General features: G+C 46.2%; 3 protein-coding genes and 1 pseudogene across 4 annotated transcripts in view; 1 reads left to right on the top strand and 3 right to left on the bottom strand.

The window, feature by feature from the left end:
* pex5lb (peroxisomal biogenesis factor 5-like b) overlaps positions 1 to 6,273 on the bottom strand; it is a 22,206-nt gene extending 15,933 nt beyond the window's left edge. Inside the window, exons 1-2 of the mRNA XM_030160391.1 lie at positions 5,949 to 6,273; positions 310 to 405 (exon numbers count right to left, since the gene is read on the bottom strand). Of these exons, the coding sequence (XP_030016251.1) occupies positions 310 to 405; positions 5,949 to 5,963 (111 nt within the window). The 5' untranslated portion in view covers positions 5,964 to 6,273. The remainder of the gene's footprint in view (positions 1 to 309; positions 406 to 5,948) is intronic.
* A 664-nt stretch (positions 6,274 to 6,937) lies between these two features.
* Positions 6,938 to 26,178, bottom strand: part of LOC115437229 (dual specificity protein phosphatase 18) — a 165,060-nt gene continuing 145,819 nt past the window's right edge. Inside the window, exons 1-2 of one of the 2 annotated variants that reach the window (XM_030160451.1) lie at positions 10,328 to 10,368; positions 6,938 to 8,320 (exon numbers count right to left, since the gene is read on the bottom strand). In XM_030160451.1, the coding sequence (XP_030016311.1) occupies positions 7,538 to 8,320 (783 nt within the window). In that variant the 5' untranslated portion in view covers positions 10,328 to 10,368 and the 3' untranslated portion in view covers positions 6,938 to 7,537. Of the gene's footprint in view, positions 8,321 to 10,327; positions 10,369 to 26,178 lie in introns of those variants that run through there. The other variant, XM_030160452.1, reaches the window with a different exon arrangement.
* LOC115437234 (cilia- and flagella-associated protein 251-like) lies at positions 8,709 to 9,777 on the top strand (annotated as a pseudogene).
* On the bottom strand, positions 12,250 to 24,652 carry LOC115437447 (scavenger receptor cysteine-rich type 1 protein M130-like). Its single transcript, XM_030160662.1, has 7 exons — positions 24,579 to 24,652; positions 24,359 to 24,427; positions 20,694 to 20,755; positions 20,319 to 20,624; positions 19,475 to 19,795; positions 12,767 to 12,858; positions 12,250 to 12,669 (listed from the first exon to the last, which is right to left on the bottom strand). The coding sequence occupies exons 1-7, from the start codon at positions 24,650 to 24,652 to the stop codon at positions 12,595 to 12,597; spliced, it is 999 nt and encodes a 332-aa protein (XP_030016522.1). The 3' UTR covers positions 12,250 to 12,594.

The following is a 26,178-nucleotide window of genomic DNA, read 5'->3' on the forward strand; positions in this document are numbered from 1 at the left end:
CAATTATTAATATGAATATTTTGGATCTATTTTAGTACTTCTTCACTAATTATTATTGTACATTTTCAGTAATTATAGAGTTTGGGTTTGATGTGATAGACAGTTCAGTATCAAATGTATTAATTTGAGACATTTTTAAACCAATTCAATAAATCAATATTTAATCACGTATTGATTTATTTCAGGATGTGAGCGTGTGAAGACGACCTGAGAAACAAAATATGAACAAAACAGCAAAGTAATTTCAAAATATCAAATAAATGAATCTCAGAGCAGAGCGAGATGGAAGAGCGTGGTCGTCATGCCAACCTTGGTTGTCACGGTGAGGAGGGGGTTTCCTTCTGAGGACGCCTTTTTACCAGGAAGCTCCTTCAGCACCATGGCAACGACCCTTTCCCCTTTCCCCTACAACAGGCAGATCACAGGGATCAATAATAGCATTTCTGTGGAAGCCAATCAATAACCAATCAACTGCTGCAGAGATTGTCTGTGAGGGACAGAGGTATCACTACCAACAACTACCTGAGGATCGTCACAGCCCGACGTTTACAGGAACGCCTGTCAATCACCATGACGACCCCAAAACCAGAGAAAACCATTACAAGTCCGTCAGCAGCGACTGATGGGGTTTTTTAAAGATTTGATCTGAACAGTTAACTTTAAAACCAAGACCAGCAATCACTACAAACATTAGTAAGACCAGCTGGTCCATGATCTGCCTCTGTTTTATTAGACCTGGTCCAGTTCCGTTTAGCCCAGTTCCAGTTTTACTAGATCCAGACAAGTTCTGTCCAGTTCCAGTTTTATTAGATCTGGTCCAGTTCCGCCCAGTCCAGTTCCAATTTTATTAGATCCGGTCCAGTTCCGTTAAGTCCATTTCCAGTTTTACTAGATCCAGTCCAGTTTCATCCAATCCAGTTCCACTTTTATTAGATCCAGTCCAGTTCCTCCTAGTCCAGTTCCAGTTTTATCAGATCTGGTCCAGCTCCGTCCAGTCCAGTTCCAGTTTTATTAGACCTTATCCAGCTCCATCCCATCCATTCCAGTTTTACTAGATCCAGTCCAGTTCCATTTAGTCCAGTTCTGTCCAGTCCATTTCCAGTTTTACTAGACCTGGTCCAGCTCTGTCCAGTCCAGTTCCAGCTTTACTAGATCCGGTCCAGTTCCATTTAGTCCAGTTCCAGTTTTACTTGATCTGGTCCAGTTCCATTTAGTCCTGTTCCAGTTTTATTAGATCCGGTCCAGTTCTGCCTAGTCCAGTTCCAGTGTTATTAGATCTGGTCCAGTTCCGTTTAGTCCAGTTCCAGTTTTATTAGATCTGGTCCAGTTCCATCTAGTTCTAGTTCCAGTTTTATCAGATCCGGTCCAGTTCCAGTTCCAGTTTCCCTGTGGTCTGTGTGTGTGTGTGTGTGTGTGTGTGTGATGCTTTGTGTTGTATTTGTGTGTCTTTTTCTCCGTATTATTCCAGTGTGTATGTGAAGTAAATCCTGGTCCACATGTTTGGACTCAGGGGGTCACACCTAGGGCCCGTAGGCTGAAGGGGGTCCTCACAGGGTCCACTGCAGCCTCACTGGACACTCACAGACTGGACCAATCAGATGATCATCGTGTGAAATGCTGTATGTTTCAGTCGCAGGTGTGTTTGTAGATCCACTGGGACCTGGGCCTTCTAACGTGGACATGACGACCCGGTCCGTTTGAATCTGTCCAATCACATCCTAGACTCGTCCATACCGGCCTGGACCGCAGAGGTCCAAGGACACGGTGCGTTCAAAGACACCATCTGTCACTGTCAATCATTATCATAAAGGTCAAAGTGTTAGGTTGGTGCTGAAGCTCCGCCATGAAACGGTGAATACGGCACAGAACCATGGACTCGGATCAGTCTGGGAACCACGGCAGGAACAGGAAGTGTGTGGTCACAGCTTCCTGTTGACCTGTGTCCTTCATCTTGGTCCTGATGTCGGTTGAACCCAACAGAACTCAACTAGACCCGACTCTAGTGGGTCTGCGAAAACCGCCCTGGTACTAGCTCAGTCCTCCCGCCGGTCCGTCGAGTCTCAGAACCAACCCCCCCACTGACACCCCCCCCCGCTGCGATCCATGTGATTGTGGATCCGAAGTCTTCACAACACGCAGAGAAACATGAGCTGACGGACTGAGGCGTGCATCAGTGAACTCAGCAGCAGGACGCCATTATCAATAAAACATCAGCCACAGCTTTATTATTAGAACCACAGGGGCCGACCCCGCCGGGGGGGGGCGGGGCTTCAGCCCACCGCCACCCTGGCTTTTAACGGATCTCACCATGGTCCGTCTGAGGCTGGAGGGAAATGGAAGCAGCATCGGCCTGTGTTTAATGGCCTCCGTCTCCACGGCCTCATCCGTCACCGTGCCGACCGTCCGGCTGTAAAGCATATGTGAGTGTGGACTAAAAATAACCTGCTGTTGTGCTGAGCAAACAGTCCTGCAGCAGCGCCGCGTCCCAGCACAGCAGAGTTCAGAGGAGCTGCAGCAGCAGCCCGCAGCAATGCAACAGCTGCACCGCACCACAGGAACACAACAGCTGTACCGCACCGCACCACAGCAACGCAACAGCTGCACCGCACCACAGCAACACAACAGCTGCAACAGCAGCCCGCAGCAACACAACAGCTGCACCGCACCGCGGCAACGCAACAGCTGCACTGCACCGCACCACAGCATCACCGCAATGGCGCCGCATCAGCCCACCAACACACCCATGGGGGCTGGTCAGGATGGTCTCAGACTACACACATCTGTCAGAGTACAATGAGTGGAGGTCCTGTTACACCTCACAAAAACACACAACTGACTGTTACACACACACACACACACACACACACACATATATAAGTATTTTTGTGTTGCTTCCATCTTTCTTTCCATCTCAGTGCTTCTTCGTTTACTTTCTTTTCTTCCTTCCTCTATCTGTTTCAGAACTAAAGCGGTTCCATCTCCTGGGTCCCAGCCTTGGTTTGGACAACGTTCCGTCAGACGCAGACACTAAAATCGGTCGGTTCTTGCGAAGACGACGGGACGTGGTTGATCCGGCACCAGAACCCTGACCCGGTAGAAGCTCCACGGCCCGTCATCAGCAAATACCACCCACAATGCATTAGGACACGGTGACGCCAACGTCAGTATTAGATGAATGTGAACTGGTTGACGCCCCTGAATCGGAGCTTTACGGGTTCATGGGCTCTGGTCCAGACTCTGATTCGGATCGAAGGCTTTACTGGATGGACACCTCTGAGTCTGGGAGTTCTGTAGTTTAAAAAGAGTCCACGTTTGGTTCTGGAGTTCTTCTGTTTTATCCCAAAAACTGTCTCCAGTGTCACTGTTGAACTTTTCATCCTGTAAACTGTGAAAGCGTCATGTTGAGCCAACGAAAACAGAAAAACTGAAGACAAGAAGAACTGAACCCAACAGTCGGACGGTGTTCCTGTATCTGTCGTGTCATTGATGCTCTGTTCGTTGATCATTTCCTTTATGTGAACGTCGGACGCACTTTGATGCCACATAAACAAAGCTGGTACCAGTCCAGACCACGGAGTAGCGTCAACTCATTCCACCTGGTTCAACAGACCCCTGGGCCTGAGGTTCCACACCTGTTGGACTCCACACCCCACGGGTCATCGGAGGTCATGTGACTACAACAGGTTCGGGTTCAGATCTCAGCTCCAAGTTTTCATGTTCAGCTCGACTCTGCCTTTTCATCTGGCGTAGATCAAAGTCTGCTGCTTCCTGCTTGTTGCACTTCAAACAACCAATAAGGGTGCACCGCCTCAGCAGGAGTCATGGCGGGGTCATGGCGAGGTCAGCCGACAGCACTCTGATCTCCCACAGCCCCTGAACAACACACCCTCCTTCATAAAACAGACTGAAAGAGTCACTGTCACAGAGATCACCTGACTGATCACAGGTGTGTTCAGAGGGGAACGGCCAATCAGAAACCACGTCTGTTTCCATGGAGACGTCATTCATCTGGACCAAATCAGAACCAGATCAGTTTACGACACAACTGACACCATTTAGAGACCATTAGAGACCAATGGAGACCAATGAGAAAACACAACACTGGAGACCAGGGATCAACCCTGGTGCATTCAGTCCTGTTAACCTCCTGTTCAGTCCTGTTAACCTCCTGTTCAGTCCTGTTACACCTTCTGTTCAGTCCTGTTACACCTCCTGTTCAGTCCTGTTACACCTCCTGTTCAGTCCTGTTAACCTCCTGTTCAGTCCTGTTTCACCTTCTGTTCAGTCCTGTTACACCTTCTGTTCAGTCCTGTTACACCTTCTGTTCAGTCCTGTTAACCTCCTGTTCAGTCCTGTTTCACCTTCTGTTCAGTCCTGTTACACCTTCTGTTCAGTCCTGTTACACCTCCTGTTCAGTCCTGTTTCACCTTCTGTTCAGTCCTGTTACACCTTCTGTTCAGTCCTGTTAACCTCCTGTTCAGTCCTGTTAACCTCCTGTTCAGTCCTGTTTCACCTTCTGTTCAGTCCTGTTACACCTTCTGTTCAGTCCTGTTACACCTTCTGTTCAGTCCTGTTAACCTCCTGTTCAGTCCTGTTTCACCTTCTGTTCAGTCCTGTTACACCTTCTGTTCAGTCCTGTTAACCTCCTGTTCAGTCCTGTTTCACCTTCTGTTCAGTCCTGTTACACCTCCTGTTCAGTCCTGTTAACCTCTTGTTCAGTCCTGTTTCACTTCCTGTTCAGTCCTGTTTCACCTCCTGTTCAGTCCTGTTACACCTCCTGTTACACCTTCTGTCAGTCCTGTTACACCTCCTGTCAGTCCTGTTACATCTCCTGTTCAGTCCTGTTACACCTCCAGTTACTCCTCGGGTTCAGTCCAGTTACACCTCGGGCTCAGTCCTGTTACACCTCCTGTCAGTCCTGTTACACCTCATGTCAGTCCTGTTACACCTCCTCTCAGTTCTGTTACACCTCCCTTTAGGCGTTTACTCCTGTTCCTCCTGGTACGCCTCAGTTTACTCTGTCAGCCTTCTGGGTAATCTCTTTATGGATCTTATTAGATTTTCAATAAATAATTTCATTTATAATGAACAGAAACTTTCTAGTTCTTTCACCTTTCACTAAGGACTGATAAAAGCCTGTAAAGTAAAGTAAAGTATTATTTGACATTTATTGCAATAATTATCTCCTGACTATGTTTTGGATGTACCACAGGCTTCCACTGACACTCTGATTCCATGTGTAAATGTAGATGTTTTGTTTATCTGGAATGATTTCGTCTAAATTCCAGTTCACATCAAATACTCATGATGAGATGAGTCTGAAATGCTGTAAAAATTTGCAGGTTGTAAGTATTAATGATCAATGTCCTTTTATTTCCCACATCTGAAATGTCTGAGGAGCTCTGGATTATTTATTCAACTCATTGATTAAATACTCTGCTGTTTAATCAGTGAAGACAAACAGGAACATACTGTGTCTACATGGGAATAAAAGACCAGAAACGAACACTTCCTGCTTCCCTGAACGTCACATACATTCACACCTGAGCACATTTATTAGACAACGCTGACACTTCCATCACATGTTCAGAGTAAAATACATTCAGTGTTTCAGGCTCAAGTATGAACTAAAACAGCTTTACAAACCACACACATATATGACAGATTTGAACTACAAAACTAAAAAAAACAAAACAAAACAAAACAACATAACATTAAAAATGAATAGAAATGTGAACACAGTCAGTGGTGAATGAAGAGACTGGAACTGAGACCAGTTTATGCACAAACCGGTTCAGAATCTGGCATTTTTTAAAGTATGTGTTTGAGTCACAGATTTAAGATTAAATAATCATGAAGAACACAAACAGAAATGAACCCTAAATGTTCTCCTGGCGGATGTCACGGTGCCAGGTGTGGACATGTGTGGACAGGTGCGCGGGTCTCACCTGGACCTGGTACATGTCTCCGCTCCTGGATCACACCTCCACACTTCAGCGGGACGCGGCTGGAGCTGCAGCCGCTGGCAGCGCACCCCAACCCGCCTGCGCAGTCACGGACCGCCCGGTGTCTGTCCGGAGCCCTCGGCTGTGACACCGCAGCTCAGAACAGCCCCGGCACGGCACGGCACGGCTCGTCCCAGGTCCCGGTTTACTGTTTGATCCACCCTGCCCCGGTCCGCTCCGTGTTCCGGTCCGCTTTGAGCAGGTCGTCCGAAGCAGAGTCCGGTTTTCATCTCCGCTCCGGTGGAGGCGGGCGGCCCGAGTAGAGCCGAGTAGAGTCGGGTGGAGCCGAGTACAGCCGGGTGGACCCGAGTAGAGGCGGGGATAGCCGAGTAGAGCCGAGTACCATCGAACGGGGTGAGTAGAATCGGAAACAGCCGAATATAGGCGAGTACAGCCGAATAAAGACGGTTAGACCCGAATATAGCCAAGTACAGTTAAGAATAGCCGAGTGCCGCCGATTAAACCTATGTACAGCCGAAGAGAACATCATGTTATCAAATCCGTTTGTTTCCTAAATTTATTCATATCGATTCAATGAGTGAATTCAGCCAAAAGCTTCATCTAAAATCAGGAGAAAATGAGAAGAAATGTTGAAAATGTCTGAACAGTATCATGACAGGATAAAACTGCGAACATGCACTTCGTGTAGGATTTAAGGGTTTCCTTCATGGACTTCGTCAGATTTCTACTGACTCCATGTGGCGTTCACTGACCTCTGAACCGACCTTTTCTTTAAACTATGAGAAAATGTATCTCATTCCTTTTTCTTCAGTGATTTTCAAACTAAAGGTCAAACCTCGGAACTGACATAAAGGTAATAACAGGACTGACACGTCGTCATAAATGAACATCCTGAACACGTTTTACTCATAACACAATCATTTTAACACGTACATGTTTGTTCTGTTCATTCAGTTCAAACGCACCTCTGGTTCGGCTTCATTTAACTTTTACATCTCTGATTTGAAGGTGTTTTATAGGAATAAGTTCAAACCACAAAAACCAGCTGGGGTCTTTGTGAATAATTCACTTCTGTCATTAAAAAGCTCTACTTTTACTTCATTTTGCTGGTTTTCCTCCTTCAGTCACATCCAGGTGTGACAGAAAAGGACAGGCTTTATTTCACACTTCCATCACTTCTGATTCTACACAACAGAAAAAAACAATGAAAATGAAAACAAAAGGACGACAACTTTAATGAATATTGTGTTTATGTTGAAAAACTGGAATTAATGTGACATTTGGTTTGAAACTGAACCATTCCCTGATGATAAAATGGAGGTTGATATTCTATCGTGGACCCAAAACCAGGAGGTGATCCACTGACCATCTGCAGACACATGTTCCATCTGGGACCCGGATCTGACCGGGGTTCAGGTCGGAAGCAGAACCACGCCTCCCCTCAGGAGAGTTTCCAGAACCCGTCTGTGGAGTTTCAGTTCAGGTCGCAACAAAAACAGCAGAAAATTCAAACACAAACAATGAGTCGGCTCTGGTCAAAGGTCAAAGGTCACAGGCTCCACTCATGCTCTTCACACTTTGCTGCTTCTGGTTCCTCTTCTGGCTTTGTTCGCCAGAGACCGGGTCATCCGCGAGGACCGGGTCAGCGTGGGTGATGCCATCGCCGGTAACCGGGTCAGCATGGGTGACGCCATCGCCGGTAACCGGGTCAGCGTGGGTGACATCATCGCCGGTAACCGGGTCAGCGTGGGTGACGTCATCGCCGGTAACCGGGTCAGCGTGGGTGACGTCATCGCCGGTGGCCGGGTCAGCATCAGTGACCCGGGTCCTGGCTCTGTTCTCCTCTTCGGGCCGGGGGTCAGCAGCCCTGGTCCCCTTGGCCCCGCCCCCCCCGGCTCCGGCCCCTCCGGCAGGGCCACCCTCACAGTGTTCTTCCCGTAGAGCCGTTTCTCGTACTGCAGCAGCTGCTCCCAGAAGCCGGCGTTCAGGCGCACGGGCCGACTGTCCTGCACCCAGCGGTGCGCCTGGCGCAGTGTCACGCCACGGTAGCGCATCAGGTAGGCCATGACCAGCGCCGGGGACCGACTCATGCCGGCCGCGCAGTGCACCAGCGTCCCTCCGCAATGGTTTCCATGGATACGGTCAGACACGCGATCAAAGTGGTCCCCGATGCGAGCGCCGGGAAGGTCGGACACGGGCACGCGCACGCACTCCACACCCGGGTAGGCGGGGCATGCGTGGTTGAGGGTGGCGTTGACGATCAGAGTGATCCGCTTCTGAGACACAAGGGTCGGATTAAGAGGAACATCTGCCCCACTGAGAAAGAGAGTAGGAGTAATCTGAGACAGAGACATCTGGAGGAGGAGGAGGAGAGGGAGAGGGAGGAGGAGGAGGAGGAGGAGGAGGACGAAGAGGAGAAGGAGGAGGAAGAGAGGGAGGAGGAGGAGGAGGAGGAGGGAGAGGACGAAGAAGAGGAGGAAGAGGAGAAGGAGGAGGAGGACAAGGAGAATGAGGAGGAGAGGGAGGGAGGAGGAGGACAAGGACGAAGAGGATAAGGAGGAGGACGAAGAAGAGGAGGAAGAGGACAAGGAGGAGAAGGAAGAGGAGAAGGAAGAGGAGGAGGAGGAGAGGGAGAAGGAGGAGGAGCAGGAGGAAGAAGAGGAGAAGGAGGAGGAGGAGGAGGAGGAAGAGAAGGAGAAGGAGGACGAGGAGAAGGAGGAGGAAGAGGAGGAGAGGGAGGAGGAGGAGAACGAAGAAGAGGAGGAAGAGGACAAGGAGGAGAAGGAAGAGGAGAAGGAAGAGGAGGAGGAGGAGAGGGAGAAGGAGGAGGAGCAGGAGGAAGAAGAGGAGAAGGAGGAGGAGGAGGAAGAGGAGGAGAAGGAGAAGGAGGACGAGGAGAAGGAGGAGGAAGAGGAGGAGAGGGAGGAGGAAGAGGAGAAGAAGGAGGATGAGGAGAAGGAGGAGGAGAGGGAGGAGTAGGAGAAAGAGGAGGAGGAGGAAGAGGAGGAGGAGGAGAGGGAGGAGGAGGATGAAGAGGAGAAGGAGGAGGAGAGGGAGGAGGAGGGGAAGGAGGAGAAGGAAGAAGAGGGGGAGAGGAGAAGGAGGAGGAGGAGAAGGAGGAGAGGAGAGGGAGGAGTAGGAGAAAGAGGAGGAGGAGGAAGAGGAGGAGGAGGAGAGGGAGGAGGAGGATGAAGAGGAGAAGGAGGAGGAGAGGGAGGAGGAGGGGAAGGAGGAGAAGGAAGAAGAGGGGGAGAGGAGAAGGAGGAGGAGGAGAAGGAGGAGAGGAGAGGGAGGAGTAGGAGAAAGAGGAGGAGGAGGAAGAGGAGGAGGAGGAGAGGGAGGAGGAGGATGAAGAGGAGAAGGAGGAGGAGGGGAAGGAGGAGAAGGAAGAAGAGGGGGAGAGGAGAAGGAGGAGGAGGAGAAGGAGGAGAGGGAGAAGGAGGAGGAGCAGGAGGAGGACGAAGAGGAGAAGGAAAAGGACAAGGAGGAGGAGGAAGAGTAGGAAGATGAGGAGAGGGAAGAAGAGGGGGAGAGGGAGGAGGAAGAGGATGAGGATGAAGAGGAAGAGGAGAAGGAGGAGAAGGAGGAGGAGGAAGAGGATGAAGAGGAAGAGGAGAAGGAGGAGGAGGAAGAGGAGGAGAGGGAGGAGGGGGAGAAAGAGGAGGAGGAAGAGGAGGAGGAGGAGGATGAAGAAGAGGAGGAAGAGGAGAAGGAGGAGGAGGAAGAGGAGGAGAGGGAGGAGGGGGAGAAAGAGGAGGAGGAAGAAGAGGAGGAGAGGGAGGAGGAGGAGAAAGAGGAGGAGGAGGAGAGGGAGGAGGAGGGGAAGGAGGAGAAGGAGGAGGGGGAGGAAATGGGGGTTATGTTACTGCTGCAGGTATCAATTCATTTATCGATAATTGTCTTTGATTCGATTAAACGATTATTTGAAGAAATAAAAACAGTAAAAATGTGAAACAGACGTTTGAAAAATACAAATGACTGAAAGAGCAACCACAAAGATCTGCAGACAGAGGACAGGACAGAGTCCACTGACAGAGGACAGGACAGAGTCCACTGACAGAGGACAGGGACGCAGACGTGGACATGTTGAGTTGAACAGCTGTAGTGACTGGCCCTGCCCCCACCGTCTGCTCCATGGGCCTCAGTCATTCAGAGCATTAGAGTCATTAGAATCAGAACCTGAACCTGGACCACACAGTCTGGACCAGGAGTCTGGACCACAGTCAGGACCAGGAGTCCCAGTGCTAGTTCAGCTGATTTGAATACAGTGTCCATGAACGTCCTCATGTCCTGTTTCTACGTCCACACACTCTGTCCTCCTGGATTTAACACAAACAGATTAACACTGGGTTAGGGCTTACCTCAACCCTGCCTTTGGCCTCCTCCTTCTCCTCCTTCTTCTCTTTCTCCTCCTTCTTCCTCTTCTCCTCCTACTCCTACTCCTTCTTCTCCTTCTCTTCCTTCTCCGACACCGTACAAGGCTGTGAGCGTCAAACAGCCAATGACGTTTGGGTGTAATTTTAGTCCAACAGCTGAAAACTCAGCCTCGGTCACATGACTCCAACCAGAATCAGACCAGACAGCTGAAACTAACAACTGAAACAGGCTGAAACTAACAACTGAAACAGGCTGAAACTAACAACGGAAACTGAATAAAACGGACTGAAACTAACAACTGAAACTGACTGAAACTGAATGAAACTGACTGAAACTATCAACTGTAACGGACTGAAACAGACTGAAAATGAATGAAACTGGCTGAAACTCACAACTGAAACTGACTGAAACTGACAACTGAAATGGACTGAAACAGACTGAAAATTAATGAAACTGACAAACTAACAACTGAAAGGGACTGAAACTGACTGAAACTAGGCAAGGCAGATTTATTAGTATAGCACAATTCATACACAGGGCAATTCACAGAGCTTTACAGAAATGGAAAAGAGACAGGTTAAAAACACACAATTACAATTAAAACATAATCAATAAAACATGAATAATAATCAATTAAAACAAAGTAAAAAGTCAGAGTGCAGATAGAACCCTTTCAGTTGTTCTATGCACAGCTGAACAGCTGTTTTCAGCCTGGACTTAAACATTGTCACAGTTCAGGTCTGTCTGACGTCATCAGGAAGACTGTTCCACAGTTTAGGTGCATAGAACTGAAACACAGCTGCATCTGTTTAGTTCTGACTCTGAGCACCAGCAGAAGACCAGTCCCTGAGGTTCTCAGACCAGTCCATGAGGTTCTCAGGTCCCAGATGGTTCATATGAGACCAACATATCCCAGATGGACTTTGGTTCCAGACCATGGACAGACTTGTAGACCAGCAGAGATGTTTTAAAGTCTATTCTCTGTGCCACAGGAAGCCAGTGCACAGACCTGGACCAGGACTAATATGGTGGTCCTTCCTGGTTCTAGTCAGGACCTGAGCAGCAGCATTCTGGATGTTCTGCAGCTGTCTTCAGCTGGTTTAGAGTCCAGTCAGAAGGCCGTTCAGTAGTCTAACCTGCTCCAGATAAATGCATGGATCAGTCTGTCTAAGTCTGGTTTAGACGGTAAACCTTTGATTCTGCCAATGTTTCTGAGACGGTAAAAGGATGATGATGTCATTGATTTAATGAGTCTGTTAAAGTTTAGGTCTGAGTCCATTATTAGCCCTAGATTTAGAACCTGGTTTTTAGCTTTTAGAGTAACTAAATGAAACTGACTGAAACTAACAACTGAAACTGAATGAAACTGACTGAAACTAATGACTGAAACTGAATGAAACCAATGACTGAAACGGACTGAAACTGAATGAAACTAACAACTGAAAGTGACTGAAACTGACAGTCAGTCAGGAAGTAAGTATTTATAATAATGATAATGAATGACCAGATACTGAAAGTTAAATTCTTCCTGGAAAAAAAAGGTGCAAAAGAATTGGCAAAAAAAAAAGGCATTTTCTGACACTTTTATAGCAAAGGAAACACAGACACATCTGTTATAATGGCAGTTTTAAAAGAGTTAATAAAAGCATAGAGTGAAGAACTCTGGACTATTCTGAGAAAGAAGTATTTTCAAAAAGAGTCAGAATATTATAAGAATAAAGCTGCGTTTCCATGTGTATAAACTGGGTTTATAAAAGCCGTGAGGCTGTAGGAGGAGGCCTACAGGAAGTGGCTGTCATGTGGGTCAGCGGAGGCAGTCGACTGGTACCGTCAGGCCAAGTGACGCACAACCGTTAACTGTCGCTGACTACGTAACTTCTGTTCTCTACTATTTTTTTAATTGTTTACACATGCACAGTCGTAAAAGAACAAAATAAATCTGATTAATCTGTATACATGCGTGAAGACATCGTAGTATTGGGAAGAAATCTAGGTGTGTTAATCAGATTTCTCATAATCAGATAACTGCCATTATCAGATAAATTCGATCAGATTGTCCGGTTTACATGATCACTGGAATAATTGGATAACCCTAGAAATCAGATAATGATCGAAGTGTTGGTGTGAATGTAAACAGACTCAGTGATGGTTCATGAAGCATCTGCACAAAATGAAGGCGTTTATTGGTTCAGCTGTGAAACTGTTGATCTGATCCAAATATCAGCTGGACTCACACTGAACCACTGGGACTCTAAAAATGGGATGTTTCTTCCTGAACTGTCATTGTGTTTGTCTCCGCCTTCATTCGGCTCCGCCTCATGAAGACCTGGAACAAACATGGCAGCAGACATGTCCAGTTCAGACTCCTGTGTGTGACTCAGTCTGAAGTCCAATGGATCCAGTGAGGACAGATGTGAACATACCTTACAGTAGAAGAAGAAGAAGAGGGAAATGACACATATGAGCAGAGCCAGGACGATGAGCACCACCGTGATGGTCAGATGTGACTGAGAGTCTGAAGAAACACAAAAGAAACAACCTGTAAAACAACGCCCATGGAACATGTGTTTGAAGACAATGAAGAAATACCAAAGGAAGGAAGGAAGGAAGGAAGGAAGGAAGGAAAAGTTACCAAAGAAGGAAGACCAGAGCAAAGGGAATGACTCCAGAGGCAGAACACTCTAGTCCACACCTGGGCAGATTTTCACTAGAACTATCAGAGAGGATCAAACAAGCAGCAGAGGACAAGCTCCATGACAACCAGGCTGGATTTGACAAGACCAGGGGCCTCATGTATAAAGGTTGTGTACATACAAAAACCTGACCTACGCCCTTTTCCACACTGACGTTCAGATGTGTAAACAGTGACATGACTGTGGAATGTGCGCTCCTCCACTCCAACTCCATGTCTGGAGTTCATATGTTTCTAGAGCTTTAGAACCACTGGAGACACTTAGAGGTGACACTGGGAAACTGTTAATAATGTGAGAAAGGTCATTCCACAGAGTGATGTGCACATCAGAGATACACAGATGAACAATGAACACAACAGCATGCAATTATACTGCCAGAGCAGCACATCCACCACCAGAACCAGAACCAGAACCAGTCCAATCCTGGACCCATCAGTGCCAATCCTGCCATCTGAATAGGATGTGATTTCAACCACATGAAGAGACAAGGACACAGAATTCACTTGTTGATAAATGCATTTAATGTAATATTAATGTCTGTGGGGACATTTATTAGTCGGTCAAGGCGCTCGTTCACTTCGCAATGTCCTCTGGTGACTCGGGTCATCACAGGTGAGGACACGGCCGAGGACAGACATCAGCAGCTGTTGGACCAGAGGAAACCCACGGTCTGTGACAGGCTGAGACTGCATCTGACTGCCTTCTGTCTCATTGTCTTTTGGGAAATAATAAATGGAGTAATTAAACACAAGTCAAAGTCTTCGATTTCCTCTTTGATATCCTGACATGATCACACATGAACCTTTATCTAGTTTGGCTGTGATCAGACTGTTGTATGACCCGTAGAATGAGCTCATGTATGACTTACACTAATACTAAATCTATATTTACTTGGGGCTGATCCCAGTCACTGCTGTCAGACCAGTGTCACTCACAGTATCGTCGACTCTCTGCTCAAACAGGCTGACTTTGTCCTTTTTTTCTTCTTCCGCCTGTTTTGGCCTCTGCTTCACGTCCACCTTGACGTCATCATGTGATCATGCACAGGGGAATCCCAGAGGGAATCCCACCTGCAGACCCTGTTTATTCTGATTTGCATATTTAAATGTGGGCGTGGACAGGGAGGAGTCAGGTACTCCAACATATGCGCTCAATTCCACACTGATTGGGATGAATAAAGGAAGTGTGCTTGGATACAGGCGTACATACAGTTTTGTTCATCTGGATTTTTTTGTGTGTACGGACTTTTCTGGATTTGGGCGCACACCAGGTTTATGTATGAAATCCACGCAAGTCTTTGTACATGAGGCCCCTGGTCAGGTGTTGATCAAAGAGCACCCAGTGGATCATGGTGGAACAGTCTGTAGAGTGGAACCTGCCTGGATTAGTCAACTTCAACCACTGTCACAAAGCATTTGATAGCATAAACGAGTCCAACACTCTGGAAACTCATGAGACACTACGGAATACCAGAGAAACTAGTCAACGTTGAGAAGGCCATGGACCAGGAAACCAACAGCACAGAAAGGACAACTGTCACAACCTGTCCACGTACAGACAGGAGGACCACAAGAATTCTGTTCATCCTGGCAGTTGATTGGATCGTGAAGGAACCAACCAAAGGAAGACAAAATGGACTCCAGTGGACACTCTGGTAACAACTGGGGGACCTAGACTTTGTGGACAGTCTTGCCCAACTGTCTCATACACATGTACAGATGCAAACAAAGACAGATGAACTGAACCTAAAGCCCACACATATATCCAGGAAAGTCCAGAGTTCTTCAGTTGGACCAGGGGTTTCAAAAATGCATCCCACCAAAGGTTCCAATCCGGCCCCTGGGATGAATTTGTAAAGTGTAAAAATTCCACAGTCAAGGCTGTGGAACTCATTTTAGTTCAGGTTCCACATACAGACCAATATGATCTACAGTCAAATAATAACAGCAGAATAACCGACAAAAAAGAATGACCCCAGATTTTCTTCTGGGTTTGATGTGAAAAAAATATTACACTATGCCTATAAATAATGACGGCTTCAAATTTTTGTCTTTGTTCTTGTGCAAAAAATAACATTAAATTAAAGCTGCAAGCAGCATTGGTCGGGACCTCATGCTCTGGCTGGGCTCCCCCTCCCATGCCACCACCCGTTACCGGTCACGCCTCCCTCCACCCATTCTTGTCTTTTTTGGCAGATTTATGTTTTTTTTCCCCATTTATAATAAGGCTTTTATTTTGAAAACCCCTACTCTGTGTGTGTGTGTGTTTAAGCGAGAGAGAGAGAATCAGTCATAATCTTTTTTTTTTTTCAATTATGTGAGTTGGATCAGTAATACTAGTAGTAGTAATACCAGTAGTAATAGAAGTATAATAACAGTAGTTGTAGTAGTAGTAGTACTATTAGTAGTAATAGCAGTAGTTGTTTTAGTAATAGCAGTAGTAGTATTAATACTAATACTAATACTACTAATAATAATGGATTATATTTATATAGCGCTTTTCTATGAACGCATACTCAAAGCGCATACAGTGGATCCATTATTCATTCACTCTCACACCCTCCCTCTGGTGGTGGTAAACCACATCTGTATCCACAGCTGTCCTGGGGCAGACTGACGGAAGTGTGGCTGCCAATCTGCGCCTACGGCCCCTCCCACCACCAAACATTCACACACATTCATACACCAGTGTGAGTAGCAGCACTGGAGGCAAGGAGGGTGAAGTGTCTTGCCCAAGGACACAACAGCACATGGACAGAGCGGGATTCCAACCGCCAACCCTTCGGTTATTGGACGACCCGCTCTACCAACTGAGCCATGGCCGCCCCCCAATATTAGTATAAATAGCAGTAGTAGTAGTAGTACTATTAGTAATAATAGCAGTAGTAGTTTTAGTAATAGCAGTAGTAGTATTAGTATAAATAGCAGTAGTAGTAGTAGTGTCACACACATGGTTGCTATGGACTCTACAGTGTGTGTGTGTGTGTGTGTGTGTGAGAATGAGAATGAGAGAGAGAGAATCAGTTACAATCAGTTGTTATATTATCCAGGTTGGATCAGTAATAGTAGTAGCAGTCTCACACACACACACGCACGCACGCACGCACACACACACACACACACACACACACACACACACACACAGTTGCTATGGACTCTACATGGTTGCTAGGGGAGCATAAACATGGCAGGTGCACCTGATCATCACTAACGACCTTTAGAGCAGACAGGAGTTTAAGAGAAATGAACTAAAAACCACCTGTCAGACAAACTGACGTCAGTCCAGAACAGTAGCTCCTATCTGAAAAATTCTGTCATGTCAGACTTCTGGAAGGTTGGAGCAACATTTGAATCTCTAATGTGATGAAACAAAGTCAGAAGTGAATCAGCAGTGAGTGTACGAAGGTGGAGTTAGTCAAACATGTGAGTGAGACAAATGGAACACAGGAGGGAAGGAGGGAAAAAGCAGCAGTTGTTGTGTTTGGAGGCCCAGAGATCAAAAACTAACCACTTTAAGATTAAAATGTCAACAGTCTTTGAAAGAAAAGAAATTTTCCTACACTTTGATGTATAATTTGTTACTGAAACCCCAGAAATATGAGAGTTATGATGAGTTGTTTCTAGACTTTCAAACCAAAACAGCCTCTCCACTGTTTGAGCAGGAAGATTTCAGCCAATCAGCATGTGTGTGCATGCGCACGTTCATCTCACATGGCTCCTATAGATGACACATGTGACTCAATACAGTTAATACTGCAGTTCACTCAGACACCACTTCTCACATAAATTGCTGTCAATCCAAAACCGTACATCGTATCTCAAAAATTTTTTCACAGGAGACTTCTGCTGTGTTTTGTGAACGTTTCAATATATAATATGTGGGGGAAAAGTCCAAACTGAATTTTCAGTTTCAGACTTCGCAACTTTCAGGGCTTATAAAAAAAAACAAAAAAAAACAAACTAAGACAGATATCAAAAAAGTGTGAGATCACTTTTTTGAGAAGGGTTCACTCAATCTTTTGGTGCTGTTAGATGCCAATACGATAAACGGTGTGATACGAGTTGGTTTTAGAAATTTTATTTTGAAATACAATGCGAACTTCCTGTTGGAGTTAGCTCATAGGTGTCAGTGTATCATTTGTCAGGCTCAATGCAACACAACTTTTGGCGTTGGTTTCGTGTGTCTACGACATTCCTACTGGAAGTTTGCAATTTGAACATTTTATTTTGAAAGGAAAATTCTGAACTTCCTGTTGGAGTTAGCTCATGAGTAGGAGTGTATGACTTTTTGGGCTTAATGAGATGAAAACTTTGGCATTTGTTTCATGTTTCTACAATATTCCTACTGGCTGCAAGGGCCGTTTTTGTGTATCTAGGGGGCGCTAGAGAACTCATTTTGGCACCTATGGGGTTAATTTTTACATTTTATAAAATTTTTCGCCAGACCTGACATACGTACCAAATTTGGTGAGTTTTTGAGTATGTTAAGGGGATCAAATTCCAGTTTAAAGTGACAGAGGGAGAATAATAATTAAAAAAAAAAAAACGAACGAAAAACAATAGGGTCTTTGCCTGTAAGGGCCCTCTCCCTCACTGTGTGAGGGAGAGGGCCTCTCCCCGTGGGCTCGGTCCCTAATTATGAAAATATTTACATTTACAAACTATCCTGTAACAACAAAATGTGAATGCCCTGAACAAATATGAACAACCTGAAATGTCTAAAGAAAATTCAGCACAATTTTAACAATTTCCTCTCTGTTCCTCAGTGTTTAGTGTCTTTGTAGATCTGATCCATAATGCACATGTAGAAATGATAAGATAAGGCAGAATATTGTTAAAATTGCACTGATTTATCTTAAGAAATTTTATTTATTTATTTTTTTTCAGGTTATTCACATCTTTTTTGTTTGGATAGTTTATAAAAGTAAATACTTTCATCATTTAATGGAGATTTTTTTGCTCTAAAACACAGACAAAAATTTGCAGTTGTCATTATTTATAGGTTATTCTGTTATTATTTTACTGGCCTGGCCCACTGGACATCAAATCGGGCTGAATGAAAAATGAATTTGAGAGCCCTGAGTTGCACAAAATATCAACTAATCCTGTCGCAGTGGATAAAAGATCCCTGGAAGACTCTAATCTTTAGAGTATCATCGATAAACAAGGCAGAGCAGAAGCTGATCAGTAAAGTAAGAATAGCATTCAGCCACTGGACACAAGTTTGGAAAGACACAAAGACCTGACAACACACACAGATACGGCTTTAAATTCAAATATGAGATCAGTTCTGTTAATGTGGCTGTGAAACATAGAAGACACAAATGCCGCGTTTCCACTATGCGGAACCGGCTTGACTCGGCTCCACTCTGGTACCAGGTCCTATTCCAGGAGACCGATTCCATTACAGGATACTACTGACTTTACAGTACCTGGACGTCATAGTGATGCGGCGCGTTACTTCTGTGTCGTCTGCTCAGAGTTGCTGATAAACTCACTCGTTGTGTGTTGTCTCGTCAAGCTCGTGCTGAATTTTTACGTCTGAACCTCTTTGACAAACCATGGTGTAGTTTTACAGGCTGTCATCATGTGGATTAACCTACCAACATATTTACTGTAAACTTCTGCATCTGTTTTTGGCAAAACGATGGGTCACAGAGACGACTCTCTGACCAATCAGTGGTCTGCAGTCACGTCACCTTTTATTATCTGGTCCCCAGTCCTGGAACCTCAGCGGAGGTGATACCAAAAAACTAGTACCAGGTACCAGATTCCAGGTCCTTTTTCATAATGGAAACGCTAAAAGGCCGAGTCGAGTTGAGCCAAGCCGATACCACGTCGTGGAAATGCGACAAAAGACAGTCCTGGACCAAGTCCAGACTGTCACCAACCGATGCAGGAGAACAATCCTTAAGATTAAATGGAAAGATGAGGTGACAAATGGAGAACTGTGGAACAGAAGTGGACAGAATCCAATAGAAGAAGAAAACAGACTGATGGTGGACGGAGCTCACAAGGATGGACCAACAGGAAGGTGGAGTTCACTTGTACGTGGCCTATACCCTACCAGAGGTCAAAGGTCATGGTGGTGACCTCATCTATGGAACCAGTAAATGGACCCTAGACCTGACCCACTGAACCAAGCCCACATCAGAACACCGACCCCACAGGACTGGACTGGAGGCACTAGGCATGATGGGTAATCACTGCCCCCACAGGACTGGACTGGACTGGAGGCCTGTTACTGAGCTCAGATTAAAGGAGTGTTTGTTGGTTCAGCCCAGTCTCTGACAGGTTCAACTGGACCAGCTTTACCTGATCTCAGTTCTACCAACGTGGTTCTGCTCACACCTGTTCACTCTGCTCACTGGGAATGTTGTGGAACATGGTCCTGTGACTGTTACAGATGCATTGTGGGTGTTTTATGTGTGTTTGTTACCTCCTACAGTGAGATAGAGGGCGGGGCTCTGAGACGACGAGAAGCTGCGGTTGAAAATGTCCACGTGATAAACACATGTGTAGTTCCCTTGGTGGGCGTGACCCGCGGCAGACAACAGGAAGTGGGCAGAGTGATTGACAGCTGGTAGGGTGCGGTTCAGCAGCTCCTTGGTGTCTGAGATCAGCTGGAAGGAGCCTCCTGGGTACTGTAGTTGGATGGAGCATGTGACGGTGAAGTCGGAGCCCATGAGCAGCCGAAACCCCTGCTGGTAGACCTCAAAGACCCCGTCAGACAGGGAGATGTTGGGCTGAGGCAGCAGATCTGTCCACACACAGAGACATGATTGGACCAACCAGCACATACAAGCAGTCAGAGAATCCATCCTCCTCAGAGACACAGATGGATCTGATCCACAGGAGTTTGGGATGGGATGAACACTTACCAATGAAAACATGGAGCAAACAGAGACGCTAGGTCACAGGGGCATCTTCACAATTTCACCGCAATGTGCATTGTGGGAAATGCAGCTCCACACAGCCGCAGTAGGAAGAGGCAATGAAGCCGTTTCCGTGTTTGTTTCTGCTGCGGCCATAACGCAGCTGCGTTGAGCTGCACTTCCCACAATGCACGTCGCGGCAAAATTGTGAAGATGCCCCAGTGACCTACGATCTGTGTAAACAAACGGACTGTTTATGGAGGACAACACGAAACTGTTCAGCATGAGGGAAGAGTTTCAGCTGAGGAGGAACAGAAAGACCAACGGAGTAGAGACACTGAGGACATGACGGGTTGGACAGATACAAGTCATACACAGTTTTAAGACACCATTTGTGTCCATTTGTACCTGAACACACCATGTCCACACCGAAGGAGTGGTAATATAGACCATCTAGTGTAACACAGTCCATCAGTCCAGACATCAGCTTTACACAAGGGATAGACACCGGCCACACACGTCTGCGTGGAGAATCATCTGTTCTGTCGACTGAAACAGCTGATCCACAGTCCAGATACTGACACACAGCAGATCCAGACTTCAGGTCCCAGTCTTCATAGGGGTCTCCCACTGGTCTCCACTGTCCCCGGTGTTGGATCTCCAAAGCACCAGCACAGCGGGTCGGCTGTCCCACCAACCTGACACCACCTGAATCTGGGCAGAGACACAAAGACATGAGTCAAACGAACACACTGTCATATGAAAGCCCCGCCCCCTTGGTACCTGTACAGGTGAGTCCAGCAGCTGCTCCAGGTGAGCAGGTCTTCCCAGCTGAGCTGGACCTTCTACAGTCCAGGACATCAGACTCATGTCCTTCACACTGGAGCTCACTGGTCCAGACTGGAGCCTCCCCCTCTCCATAGAGCCCCCCCTGGAGGAGCCCAGGAGCCCCACAGCCCAGCTCCCTACAGACCACCTGGGCATCATTAAGGTCCAAATCCTCTTCACACATTGAGAACCAGGACTGGTTGGACCGGACCTCCAGTCTGCCTGAACACAGACTGGAACCATGGACCAGTCTGACAGAGTCTGTGGACCCACAACAACACACAGACATGTTTAAAGACACAAGAGCAGGAGGCCATGGTTCAGAGAGCAGGTCATCCAATAACCCAAGGGTTGGCGGTTTGAAAACCACTCTGTCCTAGTCTGTCCGTTTTGTCCTTGGGCAAGACACTTCACACAGAATCCCAGTGGTCAGTGAATGCACCATAATGCAGTCTGTTTGATCAGTGACCTGTGCACTGGTTCATCTCAGACCACTGGAAACATGTGGCTCATGTCAAACATCTGTATTTAAGGAGAGGCTTTAGTGTCAGTGATGGGTTTGCATCACTTCATCAGGTATATATGTACCTTTGTTTAGTTTGTTTTATCCTTCCTAGATCTGTAGTTTTGTACGGAAGTGTGTTGCATTCACACAAAAAATTAAATTCGGCTCTGTTTTTCTGAATTAATGAGATAATTATCTCGTAATTACAAGAAAAAAAAAGTTTTAAAAAAAATCGGCGCTGTTTTTCTGAATTAATGAGATACTGTTTTCTGAAAAACATTAAATTCGGCTCTGTTTTTCTGAATTTACGAGATACTGTTTCCTGAAAAAAAAAATTTTTGCTCTGTTTTTCTGAGTTTATGAGATACTGTTTTCTGGGGAAAAAAAATAAATTTGCTCTGTTTTTCTGAGTTTATGAGATACCATTTTCTGGAAAAAAAAAAAAAAAGAAAAATTTGCTCTGTTTTTCTGAGTTTACGAGATACTGTTTTCTGAAAAAAATTAAATTGGGCTCTGTTTATCTGTGTCAGTGGGACAGTGGTCCCTGATCCAGGCAGGAGCTCCTTCTACCTGTGCCGCTGAAAAGCCTTCAGGGGTGCGTGAAGTTTTTTCTGTTCTCGTAACTGGTTCTGTTTACAGATCATGGAACTAGTTTTGTTTCCAGAACTCAGAACCAAACTGTGCTCCGACCTCCAAGCCCCGCTTTGCGCACGGATCAAGCCCTCCAAGTGCACCGGTGTGGAAGCCGGACAGGAGCCGGTGCTCAGAGCCTGTAGCCCGGCTTCCTGGAGGGTACGACGCAGTGATGGGAGTTGGCATTAATGAAGTCAAATAAAATGACATTCACCAGCATTAAAGAAAATAGAAACAGCAGAAGAGTGCAAATGTGTATTCATTTATTTGTCGGACCTGATGGAAAGCATTAGTCAGAACTAGATCCGTGGAGGAGCGTCTTGGTGTCCCGGTTCACCCCCCCACCCCCATAGCTTTCCACCTGGACCTGATGGAAAGCTGTCCAGGGGTGGGGGGTTGAACCAGGACACCAAGACGCATATTTTCTTTAATGCTGGTGAATGTCATTTTATTTGACTTCATTAATGCCAACTCCCATCACTGCGGTCGTGCCCTCCAAGAAGCCGGGCTACAGGCTCTGAGCGCCGGTGTGCTTGAAGGGCTTGATCCGTGCATGAAGCGGGGCTTGGAGGTCGGAGCACAGCTTGGTTGTGATTTCTGCCAACGAAACTAGTTCCATGATCCGTAATCGGAACCGGTTAAGAGAACAACTTCACGCTCCCCCGAGAGGTTTTCAGCGGCACAGATAAAAGGAGCTCCTGTTGGATCAGGGACCACTGTCCCACTGACACAGAGAAACAGAGCCAAATTTAATTTTTTTCAGGAAACAGTATCTCGTAAACTCAGAAAAACAGAGCAAATTTATTTTTTTCAGAAAACAGTATCTCGTAAATTCAGAAAAACAGCTAATTAATTATTTTTTTCCAGAAAACCGTATCTCTGTTAAGGCTGCAGCCAGACGTTAGTCTGGTTTTGTCTGTCTTTCATGTTTGTCTGTCACTTCCTGTTTTATTTTGTTAATTTCCCCTCATGTGTCTTGTCTGTCGTCTTTACTTCCCTTCCTTGATCGTGTTCACCTTTCCCTTGATTACCTGTCTCCGCCCTGATTTGTGCCACCTGTGTCTCATTGTCTTCCCTCCCTTTTGTGTATTTAAGTCCAGTCTCTTCCCCTGTTCAGACGCCAGTTTGTAATCTCTTGCAGTTACTTACCAGTGCTCTGATCTTGTCTGTCCATCTGATTTCCTGTTTTTGACCCGTTTTTGCCATCCCGGTTTTTGTCTTCTGCCTGCTTCCTGTTGGTTTTGTCTGCCTCATCTGCTTACCTGGTTCTGACCGCCTAGCCTGACTTTTGGTACGTGAGTTTGTCTAACCCTTATGTCCTGTTGCCTGTTTGATAGCTTACCTGTGCATGACCCGTTTCCGTCCCTGACCTCCCTCTGCTTTTCCCTAGTCGGGAAAAAGGCTCCGGTAACCGAACGGAGAAAGGGATTCACGTCCTCAGCCCGGAAGACGTATCCGAAGAGGATTTCTTCATCCATTATCCTCAAGATAGTGTCATTCATTATCATTACCCATTTGTTTGTGAAATCAGTGACTAATAAATCCCTTGAACTTTATTTTCCGCCTCTGAGTTCTGCATTTGGATTCTGTGCCTGTGCTAGTATCATCACAATCTCGTAAACCTAGAAAAACAGAGCAAATTTATTTTTTTTCTCCAGAAAACAGTATCTCGTAAACTTAGAAAAACAGAGCAAATTTTTTTTTTTTTTCCAGAAAACAGTATCTCGTAAACTTAGAAAAACAGAGCAAATTTTTTTTTTTTTCCAGAAAGCAGTATCTCATAAACTCAGAAAAACAGAGCAAAAAAATGTTTTTTTCAGGAAACAGTATCTTGTAAATTCAGAAAAACACCGCCGATTTTTTTTTTAAACTTATTTTTTCTCATAATTACGAGATAATTATCTCGTTAATTCAGAAAAACAGAGCTGAATTTAATTTTTTGTGTGAATGCAACACGCTTCCGTAGTTTTGCACTTGGTTTTGGATTCATTTTGTATCATCTTTGGATGGATTTGGTTTGGTTTGTCTGATTTTTACAGTTAGTTGTGTATCTCTAACCATTAAGGCTGTTATTATTATTCAGAAGGGGACAGGAAGTAGAAGATTTTCTTCATCCTGCTCCTTTTCGAGGATGAATGTGTACATGTTTGTTCACCTGATGATTACTGAATGTCTGCTGATGAAATGCACAACCATGAACAAAATGAATGAATGACTGAATGAATGGTGTCCTCAGAGTCCAGCAGACCCACATAGAGCTGGAAAAAGAACACATGGACCAACACAAAGTCCTGTTCAAACAGATGGACTCAGAGTCATGTGACCACATTCATGGACTCCATGTGTTTGATGTTTCAGTCCAACTGTCCAATGTGTGGACCTGGTCTGACTGGGTTTGGTTTGACACAGCTCAGATAAAACACACCTGAATGGACTCATGGAAGAACTCTGACAGAATCAGGACCATCATCAGTAGACTTACCTGAACAGGTGAGGGACAGGGTGGAGCGTCTGGCCCCAATACCTGTTCTCACACAGTCCATCAGTGTAGCTGTAGACAGAAGACAGTAGGGGCTGATGGACCACACAGGATCAGATGGACCAGATCTTCTCCCAAAAACCAAAGATCCACAGTCTAGTTGACGACATATGACATCTGCTGCCTTCATGGTCCAGATGTCATTATAATAATCATATCCCACGTCTCTCCATTCTCCATGATGTTTGACCTGTACTTCACCGTCACAGCGACTGTCTCCTCCCACCAGTCTGACATCATCAGGATCTGATCAAATACAAGTGACAGATAAATGAGCTCAAAGTGAGTGAACTGATGTCAGCTGGTGTCAGTCAAAGCTCCACCCACCTGTGCAGGTAAGGTCCACAGCTGTTCCAGATGAGCAGGTCTGTGCCCCTGAGCTTCCACAGTCCAGCAGAGCAGACTCATGGCCTTCACACTGGAACGTCTGCACCACAGGAGCCTCCGCTGCTCCAGAGAGCGCCCCCTGGAGGAGCCCAGGAGCCCCACAGCCCAGCTCCCTACAGACCACCTGGGCACCATGAAGGTCTAAGTGTCCTTCACACACTGAGGACCAGGACCTGGACTGGTTAGATCGGACCTCCAGTCTGCCTGAACACACACTGGACCCATGGACCAGTCTGACAGAGTCTGTGGACACAGATGGAAGAAGACTGGAATAAGACTAGAGTCTGAACTGGACTCTAAGGGACTCTAGTGGACTGGAGGAGACCAGGGTCTGGGGGTTGGACTAAATAGTGGATTTTACTGGACTGTAGTGGACTCACATTCATATGTGTTTGTGTTTGTTTCTTCTGTGTGACATGATGTTCATCAGCTGTTTGTTTGGACATGGATATTATTGATTGTATTGATCAGTTTGTGTGAGTTCACATTCAATCTGAGTTGAAGTCTTGGACCGACCAGGATCTGAGAGTCCACAGAGTCTGGAGCCCACAGTGACAGTGGAAGGGTCAGGGTTCAGTGTTAATGCTCTTACCTGAACAACTCAGCTCCAGGAATGAAGACAGACGTGTACCAGATCTAAAACAGTCCCTCAGTGCAGATTCATCACAGTCTGACGTGATCCACCAACTATCAATATCTAAACCAGTGTCTCTACGTCTCACTGAAACTGCAGATCCACAGTCCAGTTCTGCACAAACTCTGTTTCCTAACTTCCTGTACCAGTATAACCCTTCCACTGGTTCCCAGATTCCATCGTGTCGTTTCATCTCCAGGTCACCATGACAACGACTGGCTCCTCCCACCAACCTGAAGTGGACAGACTCTGTAGAAATAAGACAGACCAGTCAGAGTCCAGTCCAGAACCACAACACCCCATCTGGACCACATGGACTGGATTATTGACCACATATGGTTTCCATGTGTGAACAGTGTTTTCAGTCCCACTGACAGATTTTGTGTCCAAACGGACTCAGTTCATCCCTCATTCATTCAGTCAGTGAACTGAATGGCTCAGTCTGCTCCTGTTTGTCAGTGTTTCCTTCACTTGTGGATCTTTAAAGCCACACTTGTCCAAATGTCAGGAACAGGAGCTGAGCGTGCTCAGTGGAGCTTCTGGAAACCCATCATTCCTGAATCCTCTGCATTGGCTCCAGTTTGTTCAGATGAAAACCACCTGAACCAGGATGTTCAGCTTGAACCCATTTCCCATCCCTCCTTCATGCATTTCTTACCTGTTGAAGTGGTGTTGTTTTCAGACAGGAGCCCTGCAGGAAAAACACAAAGGACAGCCATGAAAACAGGACAATATTGGGATT

This window comes from Sphaeramia orbicularis, chromosome 17, assembly GCF_902148855.1.
Source record: "Sphaeramia orbicularis chromosome 17, fSphaOr1.1, whole genome shotgun sequence".
Classification (NCBI taxonomy): Eukaryota; Metazoa; Chordata; class Actinopteri; order Kurtiformes; family Apogonidae; genus Sphaeramia; species Sphaeramia orbicularis.